Source organism: Lottia gigantea, assembly GCF_000327385.1.
Source record: "Lottia gigantea unplaced genomic scaffold LOTGIsca_56, whole genome shotgun sequence".
In the NCBI taxonomy this organism is placed as follows: domain Eukaryota; kingdom Metazoa; phylum Mollusca; class Gastropoda; family Lottiidae; genus Lottia; species Lottia gigantea.
In genome coordinates, this window is record NW_008709919.1 from 1,210,624 (window position 1) to 1,223,038 (window position 12,415).

Consider the following 12,415-nt stretch of genomic DNA (forward strand, 5'->3'; position numbering starts at 1 on the left):
GTTTGATGAAATATTACTCTTCAGTCCAAGAGTTTATTCAAATATAACTGTTTTGTTCAAGAGGTTATTCAAATATTACTGTTTATTCAAATATTACTGTTTATTCAAATATTACTGTTTATTCAAATATTACTGTTTTGTTCAAGAGGTTATTCAAATATTACTGTTTATTCAAATATTACTCTTCAGTGCAAGAGGTTATTCAAATATTACTGTTTATTCAAATATTACTCTTCAGTTCAAGAGTTTATTCAATATTACTGTTTTGTTCAAGAATTTAATGAAATGTTACTGTTTAATCAAATATTACTCTTCAATCCAAGAGTTTATTATAATAGAAAACTTACTGTTTAGTTCAAGAGTATAATTTAAAACAAAATGATATTAAACCTACTGTTCAGTTCATGAGTGAAATCAAATAATAATGTATAATCAAATATTACACTTCAATCCAAGAGTTTAGTCAAATATTACTCTTCAATCCAAGAGTTTATTTAAATAGGAAACTAAGTGTTCAATCCAAGAGTTTAATTTAAAACAAAATGATATTAAACCTACTATTCAGTTCAAGAGTGAAATCAAATAATAATGTATAATCAAATTTTACTCTTCAGCCGAAGAGTTTATTAATATAGAAAACCTACTGTTCAATCCAAGAGTTTAATGACTTTTTTCAAACATTACTATTCGCTGAAGAGTTGAATCAAATATTACTGTTCAAATGAAAAGTTAACTCAAATAATAGCCTACTCTTCAGTTGAAGAGTTCAATTAGATATTACTGTCCAATCCTAGAGTTCAATTAGAGTAAAATTACTACAAATATGTCATCAAAATTTTATCCAACAGACCGGAACAATTGGATCAAAAAAATTTGGTTTTAAACCATAACCACACATTTCAGGTAAGGCCCAATTGACTATTTAGCATTTATCTAGTGACTTAAAATCAATCAATTCCATAAAATACCTCAAGCAATAATATTTTTTAAAAAGCTAACCAACCAAATGAAATCTGTTTTTCACCAAAGAATTTATACAAATTTGTAACTTTGATATATGTTGTGAACAATTGTGTTTTTTTTTTTTTTATATTCATACCTTTTATAGTCTATGTAGTTTGACCAAAGATTTTTTTTAATTGAGAATTTAGAACTAGTCCAGTGTACTCTTATTGTTGTGTATGTCTTGTACTACCGTGTAAATATATATATTTTGTTGCCTAGTGTTTTTAAAGCATACTTAATTGGTGTTTGAAGGGGTTTAGTTTATTCACATACTTTTGAAGTCTATAGTGCGATAATTGTGTGTGTATGTATTTGGTATGTTGTATAGTGTAAGATACATTTATACCATTACTGGTTTAAGGGTTTGAATTCGAAGCTTTGGATTTCAGTATATGGTTCGAGATGACCATTTGATCACATTTGTATCATTTTACGGATTTTCTTTTTTTTTCTTACTACGATAGCTTCGTATTTATTTTAGCGATTTTAGTTTTTTTGTTCTACGGTTTGTAGCTCGGTATTTGATTTATTTTTAAGCGCGTCAGGTAGAGTTGAGCCAACATTAATCGCGTTCAGAATTGCTCAAAACCTTAACAAGATCAGTCCACTTTTTTTATGTAGTCTAAGTAGTAATAGGTCTACCCAAGAATAAAATAGACTGCTCTTATATTATGGTTTGAATCAGTCATTCAATTAGTTTTTAACTTACAAAATATGACATAACTGATAACTGTCAAATGCGTACCTTCATATGTTTAAACATTTTAGGAAAATGATATTAAAATACTTTTGGCGCTTTGATTTATCTATTTCTCCCAATCACGTACTTAATTTAATATGTGAAACAATATTATATTTACCTTTGATATTCACCGCTACATTTTTGGCATGGCTTTAACAGCAATAATAAGCATATTTAGTCAAATTGGTTGAAATTCCATAACGTTCTTCCAAATCAAAATATCAAAAATATCTCTATTTCCATTTCAGATTCTTACTATGGAATTAGATGATAAAACAAAGACTACATGCCCTAAATGTGGTTCCCTATTTCATAAAAGAAGTGTAAACAGACACATAAAAGATAAGCATAAATTTGTTGAATGCCCCAAATGTAGCGAAGCTTTCTTGACTCGAGGCAAATTGATCAATCATATTTCAACTTGTTGTTCGGAGGAATTAAAAAATACTGATCATAAATTGATTTATAATTTATTTAATAAATAATTTTGTTTTATTTGAAGAATTTAACACAAAAAGCTTTCAACTCATATCCAGTTTTTATCCTTAGTTTTTTAAAACTTCCCGATGACTATTCTTTCAACTCGTATCATTTTTAAATATAAATTGCTAAATTCATGTTTACCACTATTCTTTTAGTCATGTTATCTTAAGAATATATGGTTTAATATATACTCCTAATATTTGCTTTTAATTATCCGTTATGCTTTTTAAAATCAAAATCTCAGACCCCGTTAACCTACAATTTACCAAAAATGTATCGTCGAAGTTGTTTGTCGTCCCTTCCATAGTCTTACATGCAGATATTAACATAATATGTTTTTTTTATTATTGAATTTTTGCGGTTCTTTCCTTTCTATGAAATCCAACCATACTTTAAAAAATTCATTAATCATTTACAAGGAACAATTGAGAGACTTTTGCCGGCAGTTACTAGCAGTCGATGAAGGTCCAATAGTAAACAGAATTCGCCTGTAGCAAGGTCGGTCAAATGTCCATTTCCATCAGAAGCTGATATTACTTACTGCGAAGCAAAGCCGACCTCACTTGTAGAATACTTGATCAGTCTCCCACTGGGTTTGACATCGTTTCTTTTTAGTTTAAAGGGGCATTACGCTTTTTTTGTTAAACATTTTCATTATAGAACGTTGTAAATTATACCTGAAAATATTTCTAAAGTATGCTATTTGTATCTATGTATTTTGATCAAACTGAATTTGATGAGAGTACTAATTGTTTATTGAGCAGTTTGACCTAGTTTTGGTGTTTGACTTTTTAATGGCTCGATATTATTAGTTGAAACCTTGAGAATACGTAGGAGACATATTTCTCTACAATTAGGCATTAATTTTACTTAAATCCATACAATAGTTTACAGCTTCCTAAAAACATAACGAACTTTAAAAGTTTACGTATACTTTTTAAAATAGTTTTGACGTTAAAAAATTTACAGTTGGATTTTTTAGTTAAAAATTTCAGATGCGTTAAGGGACACATTTCTCTATATATGGGGGTATAGTTTTCACAAATTTGAGCATCTACAAAATAAGCGGAATGTCTGTTGAACTTTGTTTACTCATCTCATTCCAAAACCCATTCATTAGACAAATGCCAAAATTTAAGTTTTTAATAATATGCATTTATGATCACAAGATTTTAAGATTTTCTTATTTTTTGTACATTTCTAGTCCATTTAGCTTCATTGAAATCCATATTTTATTGCGTTTTTGGTGGTTGTACATTTATTTATGGTATCATAACTTTAAGATGTGAATATCATTTTTAGTACTATTTTTTGGAGTACCTCACTTAGTATGATAATCAAAAACTATTGTATTATTGTTATTATGGTCGCAGAAATACTTAAATAAAGTTTATAGACATAGGTTTACTTTTATTACTCATATTTGCATCTGCTGGTAGTCATTAGGTGGGAATAAACGAGGCACGATGTCCGAGATTATCAATTCAGTAGAAAATGGAAGAAGCAAATTAACAAGGTAACGGCCCTTATACGTTTGGCATTTTCTACCATACCTCGTCTATTTCCACCTTTAGCCATACTTCGACTTCTACGACGACGGTCCGTAAAGCAGGCATTATAGTCCAAAAATATACCCGAAAAATGTCCCTGCTACTCCCTAACCCGAGTTTCCGTGGTTTGATTACGACATCGTCCAGATAATAACTTCGGATGTTTTAACCCAGCCCTCCTTATCAGTGATAGAAGCCAGTGACGATCATGCATCTTGGTGAGCTTGTTGATCTGAACCACTTTCATTATTGCTGATGGATCGCGCATGACTAAGGAAGTTAACCGCTAATCGGGAGACCCAGAGTTTTATCCTGGTTTCTCTCTATCAAGAGGGATTGGCGTTGAAAATGCATCAAGTCAAGTGGATGATACAATAAATAGATGTCCTGTCTGTCTGCTGTGCATGTTCAACATCTTTCAACCGTTGGAAATAAGAAAAGAGTAGACTCGATTCCCGGTATATTGGCCACAGTTCCTTAATTTAACATTGCATGAACAATTCCAGCACAAAAGTATGCCGATACTATTAGCTTACCTTCAAATTGCGTTTACTATTTCACTTAATTACTGAACTTATCCATTAAGGTAATAATTGCAAATAAAATATATGTTAAGCACTAGTCCTAATAATATGCATATTATATGGTCCAAATGCATGTCGAATTACACAGAGTACACTGTAGTTGAACATCGAAAGTGATACCATTTCCTCTTTTCTTGTAGGTAAGAAACGAAACATCAGATGAGTTCCCTTATAAATGTCCAATTTGTGGTAAAGGCATCAAGTTGAAAGGGAGTGTCAAGCGGCATATTAGAGAGAAACATCTGAACATCCGAGTGCCTTGTCAGTTCTGTGGACGACTGTTCACTCAGAGATCTAACATGACAATACATCTACGCTCTTGCCAAGCAGTAAAAGAGACAAATATGTAGTTGTATCTATGTTCACTTCGTTAATATTTATAACTGTGAAAACAAAGCTATTCAAAGACATATTTTAATAAACAATTTTTAGTGCCTTGAACATACAGATACTGAAAAGTATGTGACTTTGTTACAAATAAGACTAATCATTGTTAACAAATTTCAGTTTTGAAACTTTCGACCAGTACAAAGTGTTATTTAATCTGTTACGGTAGCAATATTTGCTAACGTTATTGAGTTGTAATGAATATTAAAATTGTGAATTGATGCGAGTTTTTTTTTGCCTGTTTTGTGTTTTATTCAGTACCTTTCGCATATATGGGATTTACATAGTTAATTGAAGCCAATAAAGGAGTCCTATTAGTTCGTTAGTCTTAAATAAATAGCTGTTGAAACTGGCAAAATACAACAAAGCATTTAAATAACTCATTAATAACCGAAAACGATTTCTTTATTGAATTCCAATAGTCCAAACAGGTGCAGGAAAGTAGTACGTAAAACTTAATTTCATTTATTCATGAAATTGTAGGAGTAATAAACTACGTATTCACCATTACTGCATTTCTGAAATATAGTTTGTTCAGGAACGTAACAAAATACCAAGATAAAATTGAAGAAGTACTTGCATAATTTCCAATAAAATTTTATTTTGTTTTGTAGGCAATGCCAGTCATGTCATCTGTAGTGAATGGGAAAACTATCTACTATTGTCCATCGTGTGACCAGACCAGCAATAAGAGATTCAATATTTTACGCCATATACGAAGAATGCATATTGATGCCTCATGCCCTTATTGTTCAGCCTTCTTTACCGATAGAGGGCCATATATCAAACATGTTAGAAAATGTAAAACTTTCAGTTATAAACCATCGAACAAACCTTTTTGATACGATGAAAATCGGTAGAAGGCAGCCTTTATCCGTATTTGCCTTAAGTTCAGGTCGAACGAAATCAAAGCATCACAGGGAATCAAAGCGAAAGGAACATCGAGAAATGCGTCTTCAATTCTAGAAATTATAACATGATCAACAGATGGCAGATCCACCAGTTGCTAGCAATCGTTGACAATCCTGTTGCTGGCAGATTCCGCCAGTTGCTAGCAGTCGTTGACAATCCTGTTGCTGGCAGATTCCGTCAGTTGCTAGTAGTCGTTGACAATCCTGTTGCTGGCAGATTCCGTCAGTTGCTAGCAGTCGTTGACAATCTTGTTGCTTACAGATTCCGTCAGTTGCTAGCAGTCGTTGACAATCCTGTTGTTGGCAGATTCCGTCAGTTGCTAGCAGTCGTTGATAATCTTGTGGCTTACAGATTCCGACATTCGCAACTCGCGAGGTCCCCATTTTGCATTCAAGTTGGACCTTTTGATGATGTTTCAAAAAAACAAGTGTGGAGTCGTGTCATAACTAACTATCTATTTAACTATGTGTGCTCGATGGACAGATCCTCGGTAGTGATAATTTGCCCTGTTTATGATGCTATAAAAAGATATCTGTATACAATTAAATTTAAATTTAAATTAATTTCTCTGCAAAACATTATGCAACCCTACGATTGGTTTTGTCAACTCAGCACCTCTTTCCCCATTTCGGAGAGTGCAATTTTCTTTCCAATGTGTTGTTTAATAAGGTGAAACAAAGATAATATAATTGTAACTGTTTCTATTGTCAAATGAAATACATTGAAGTTATACATATGTTGTTTTGTCCTTATGTACTAATTATGATCAACAATGCCATGCAGTTAGCAATAATATTGCCATAACAAGCTACATTGACCCACTTGTTGCAGATTTCCACCTGCCGTAAACGTATGAATTGATCCTCGGTTTACTGTCCCATCTGAACGGCCATGATAGAAACGTGTTGACCTATGCCGAATGGTTAACTCATTTTTTTCATACCCAGTGTTTCTTCAAGCATTGGAATAACAGTGATAGAATTGTCAAAAATAGAAAACTTTGTGATTTAATAGGAGGTTTAAGATTAGATATTTACAGGAGGTTATTTTTCGTCTGCCTTACAACACCTTAAGCTGATGGTCACAAAATAATTTTCATTTGATTGTTTCCGAACTTCTGATATTTTTAAATCAGTTCAACACTTACTGGACCTTGAACAGATTACCACTGAGACTTTAAACAGGATATCACTAAGACCTTAAACAGGATATCACTTAGACCTTAAACAGTTTATCACTTAGACCTTGAACAGTTTATCACTTAGACCTTAAACAGTTTATCACTTAGACCTTGAACAGTTTATCACTTAGACCTTAACCAGTTTATCACTTAGACCTTAACCAGTCTATCACTTAGACCTTAAACAGTTTATCACTTAGACCTTAAACAGTTTATCACTTAGACCTTAAACAGTTTATCACTTAGACCTTGAACAGTTTATCACTTAGACCTTAAACAGTTTATCTCTTAGACCTTGAACAGTTTATCACTTAGACCTTAACCAGTTTATTACTTAGACCTTAAAGAGTGTATCACTTAGACCTGGAACAAGTTATTACTTAGACCTTGAACAGTTTATCACTTAGACCTTAAACAGTTTATCACTTAGACCTTAAACAGTTTATCACTTAGACCTTGAACAGTTTATCACTTAGACCTTAAACAGTTTATCACTTAGACCTTAACAGTTTATCACTTAGACCTTGAACAGTTTATCACTTAGACCACGAATTTCCTAAAAAAAAAAATAGTCCTATTATAGGAAAAAATCTACAATCTTCTTTTTTAAAAATCTATTCGCTCGAATGATTTGTGTTTGACACTTATGTCAAGTAATCTTAAGAAGAAGAATTGGGTATTATCACTGCAGGCAGCTTTACTAAAGCAATGAAAAAGACTAAGACCTAAGAAGAATAAGCAGTCAATTAGTATAAGAAACTTTATTTTTTTCTGTTCTAGGTTGATGCAAGTGGTGTACCGTGTCAAATTTGTGGTAAATTTTTTAGACATAAAAGAAGTATGATTCGCCATATGAAAGAAAGACATTTTAACTATAGGGTTAATTGTCCAATTTGTTCTCGCCAGTTCACTCAAAAAGCTGCCATGTTGAAACATAAGGATCGGTGTAAAGAGGCTTCAGAAAACCAACTTATGTAACAAAGACTCTTTTGGATGAAGTAGTTACAAATTTCAAATTAATTATGCATTATGTGCAACATTGTCATTTTTGACTTTGGAATTCGGAAGCTAAACCTAAAATGAGACCAATTCACCAATTTGACCAACGTTCGATTCCAACTTTTGAGTAATCTTTTACTTGCACAGCTTGTTGTACTAGATGCGGTTTCGGTTGCTTGGCCCATCCTGTCAGTCTTTTGAACATGGGAGAAATTAAACTATTTATTCGAACAAGCATTTGTATTCTTCTTGTGTATCGACTGAAGAATGCCAATAGAGTCATTTGTCTTATTAGGTTTTATGTGATCCCGTCCTTTTGAGATTGTATGGTGTCGATGTGTTAAGTGCCTTTGTGATTTTATACTCTATGTTAAGCATTTGATTTGGTGATATTTTAAAAAGGTGTCGTGTGCATTGATAAGTTCATTCGTTTATTTAAAATATATTGGAAATGGGCAAATAATATATTGTATTAAAATACTAGACACCTGATACCAAGTTTCATTACGAAATACTTACTCACCTATGATTGATCTCCTCATGTGAAAAATTTATAAGCTGCTACCAATGTTTTGCCAATATGGTGTTTGTATGCCTGGTTCCGTTTTGCAGTTCGGATCGTTAGTTCTTAGTTTATTTATTATATTGCCATAGATATATCTTGATAATATATTGTGTATTATCGGATCATTTCAAAATATAGGGACATTGGATACAGCATATATTTTGATAATACATGTACATGTTTATGGTATAGAACGGATCATTTCAAAATATAGGGATATTGGGTATATGATATGTTTTGATAAATATATATATTGTGGTATAGAACCGGATCATTCCAATGCAGATGTATAACGGGTAAAGGATGAATTTTGATAACAAAAATAAATATATGGTATAGGACCGGATCATTTAAATGCATAGAGACATATGGTACAGGATATATTTTGATAATACATGTATATGGTATAGAACCGGATCATTTCAGTGCATAGGATATTGGGTACAGGATATATTTTAATATTAAAAAGTATAAGACCGGATTATTCCAGAATATTTTGACAATGGATAAAGGTTCTAATTTCTAGTCTATTGTATAAAACCGGATCATTTCAAAATATATTGACATTGGCAACAGTATACATGTATATCTAAAAAATATATTGTATAAAACTGGACCATTTTATTTTATAGACATTTGAATAGTTTTCGTTTAATAATATTTTGTATAAGAATGGGCCATTTCAATTCCTATGCAGTGGTTATAAAATATGTAAATAAAAAACGGGGTAAACGTTACGTTGGATTTAATATGCTCTTAAGTGATTCATTTTTGTTCAAATTAGATTAGAACACATACATTCGAAGGATTTGATCAGATTTTAAGGAAATTTTCTCTTTATGTTTTGTAGATAAAGAAGTTACGTTGTTATGATCAAGTTTCTTGTCCAGTTTGTGGAAAAGTTCTGAAATATAAGCGAAATCTCCCAGCACACATCAAAGAAAAGCATCTAAACATTCGTCACACTTGTCAAGTTTGTAAAAAGGAATTCACCCAAAAGTCAACTATGCAAATTCATATGAGGAAATGTAAAGAAAGGGCTTCATTGTTGAAGATTTTAGACTCTAAACAGTAGGAATTTTGTTTGTCTTTGTTAAAAGGTGTTTCAATGCAGAGTTGGGGTAAAAATTTTAAAAAGAAGGGCGGTATAGGAGATAGGATTCTGGAAGCGGGTCTTCCTTCCAAATGATAAAAACTAGAATTTCAACCTCTGTCAATATCTGCTAAAATATAATCAATTGCTCTGTAATTATCTGATGCGGTGCATTGCCAGATGACCTGTATCCATCTAGTTGCTGATTTGATTGAAAATGTTGACATTCACTATAATATTACGCAAAGGCTTAAGGCTTTTTTTCAATAACTGCCACAAATCTTATTACTGCATCATATTGTGGCATGTTATCAAATATTGACTTGTAATGTCCGCTCCAGGCGTAGTTTCTGAAGCTCTGTTGACAATGAAAAATGTGTCTGTAAGGGTAGTTTCTGAAGTTCTGTTGGTATGTCTGTAAGAGAGTCTGTAAGAGAAGGTTTTGAAGTACTATTGCTAGTTTCTAATGCGTATGTAAGTGTAGATCTTGAGTGACATCGTCAGTTTGTAAATGCGAAACGTAGGTTGTAAGAGCCAAGCCTAATATTACCATTCTTAAAGAATGTCTTTCATAATATGTATGTTCTGTTGGCCAAATATAACCCGTGAACAAACAAGTTCATATCATTAATTTGTTGTGATATAAGTAATGTAAATTATTTCGCTATTTTCTGTATAATGTGTATATACCAATGTGGAATGTATATCTAGAATTATTCTAATAAACAATTTGAATAAATCTCTTTGTTTTCTTTCTTTTTTTCAAGGACTATTATGAACAAGTCTACATGCCTAGTTATAAAAGACAACGTCAAACTGCCGACCCTGAAGATCGAGAAAAGATATGTACAGCTTCCACGGTGCAATATGCCGATTCTGAACAACCGGACCGAATAGTGCATATGAAGTCTTATACATGTAAACAATGCAATTATTCCTCGCCCAAATTCTATAACATACGGCGTCACGTCATGACCAAACATGACCCAACAAATAATAAGCTTATCTGTCCAGTCTGTGGTCGGTCATGTGGAGACAAATTTCAGCTTCGCCTACACGTAGAGAATGTGCATGGTAACGGAGAAAAGAAATATGAATGTCCATATAGACCATGCAATCGGAAATTTGCATGGAAATGTGGATGGAAAAGTCATGTGAAAAAGTGTATATTTCGAACGGAAGATAACGAAAACATAGAGCATTACGAATAAAACATTGGTTTAGTGATCATTGAGTTTATGCTGTCGTGTGATTCTTTCAGTTGATATTACAGTGGAGACTATGGAAATACACATGTACACAGTATTCTGTCGAAAAACATCAACTGCTGGTCAAGAAAAAAACAAACATTTGTAAAACCAACATGTTTTCATGTGATTTCAGCATTTGTAATTGGTCCAGAGACTTTGCCAATATGACAATCATTGCCAGATTTTTACTGTAGGTAAATTATGACAAAAGTTAGAAACGTTATCGATGACTAGTCACAATTAATAATCCACAAATAATCTGGTCACACTTTTACATTTATGGTAGCAATAAAATCGACAATTAATGTTCATGTGTTTTTTATAACTAGGACCGATTAGTCCTAGGGTGGGTGAGTGGCTTCTTAATCTGATATCAGCTTTGCCTGCAATTAAACGTAAACTGCAAGTTTACGCCGTTGCCAATTCCAGACCAGTATCCTTTCGCTCATTACCAATGGTGCTCAAATATCGGTAATAACAGCACGAGCAAATAAGCTACTATTATTGTTATTGTTTGATCGTAAGGGGAACCAAATGTTGGATACACGGAAATGGTTGATTTGAAAATAAACCCCCTTCAAAAAGGGAGGGGGGAATGGGTTAGGTGTCTACATTAACCAGCCAGCTTTCAATTGGAAATGATGCAGGTCGGAGTTGTTGACGCTACGAAATCGTCTGCTCAATTGCATTGGACAATAACATTGAATAGTGAAAATGAAAGTCAGATTAACGCTATTGTATTAGTAAAATTTCTCTCGATGTGCTCCTCTTGGAGTTGCCCAATGTTTAATGTTTATAATTTGTTTTGAAAACTTTTAAGAATTCTATTTCTGTGTAAGTAATCGATTTTTGTTCATAAAGACTGTGTTATTGCTGGTGTTTGGATCTAGTAGGCCAGGCTGTGTATTTTTTAGTTGATAGTTTATCGCTGCTATTTTACGTATTGTGTCTCCTTTTCCGAATCAAAATACCAATGACCAAGGTAAAATGTAGTTGATACGATCTTTCATGTTTTTATGTGGTTCATGATGTTTGCCTTAATTGCCATAGAAACTAAAGAAAGCAATGTGGTCTAACGGCTGTAATATTGTTTATTGTTATCGCAGCATGAGGACACACGACTGACCAAATTTCTTTTTTAAATTTATGTTTTAGAGTAGATATATTGATTAGTTGCCCTCTATTCATAGACTTAGAACACCAATTTACCATCGCAAATCATTGTCTAAAATTTCTATTGTAGGAACGCACAAGATTAAGTGTAAGCGATGCGGAAATGGCTTTTCATCGGATTCCCTGCCCAGAATGTGGTAAATTGTTCGCCTATCGTCGCAGTGTGTCCCGTCATATCAGAGAAAAGCATTTGAATATCCGAGTCAATTGTCCTAAATGTAATCGTGCATTCACTCAAAGATGTAAAATGCTCTATCATCTGACAAATTGCACTGGTAGGTTGTCACTATAGTTTCGAACTTTTTGCAAGACAGAATGATAGAAGAGACCAACTGGAACCCCTTCAACGTTTGACCTTGGACCACAAAGTAAACTAGTCAACTTGGCATCGCATTCCGATAGTCCACATAATTAATACTGCCCATATGTCATATTAATCGACAAAAGCATTTTCACTAAGGTTCTGTTAAATGCAGTAGTTCCCAACCCTTT

General features: G+C 32.8%; 1 protein-coding gene across 1 annotated transcript; it reads left to right on the forward strand.

Moving 5' to 3' along the window:
• Positions 1-4,525: 4,525 nt before the first annotated feature.
• LOTGIDRAFT_127110 (hypothetical protein) lies at positions 4,526-12,215 on the forward strand (the record flags this gene model as incomplete). The annotated part of the gene is made up of 5 exons (XM_009063228.1): positions 4,526-4,710; positions 7,635-7,789; positions 9,337-9,435; positions 10,398-10,662; positions 12,011-12,215. Coding segments are annotated over 5 exons (909 nt in total), but the record flags the coding sequence as incomplete, so codon positions are not given.
• Between the last annotated feature and the right edge of the window lie 200 nt (positions 12,216-12,415).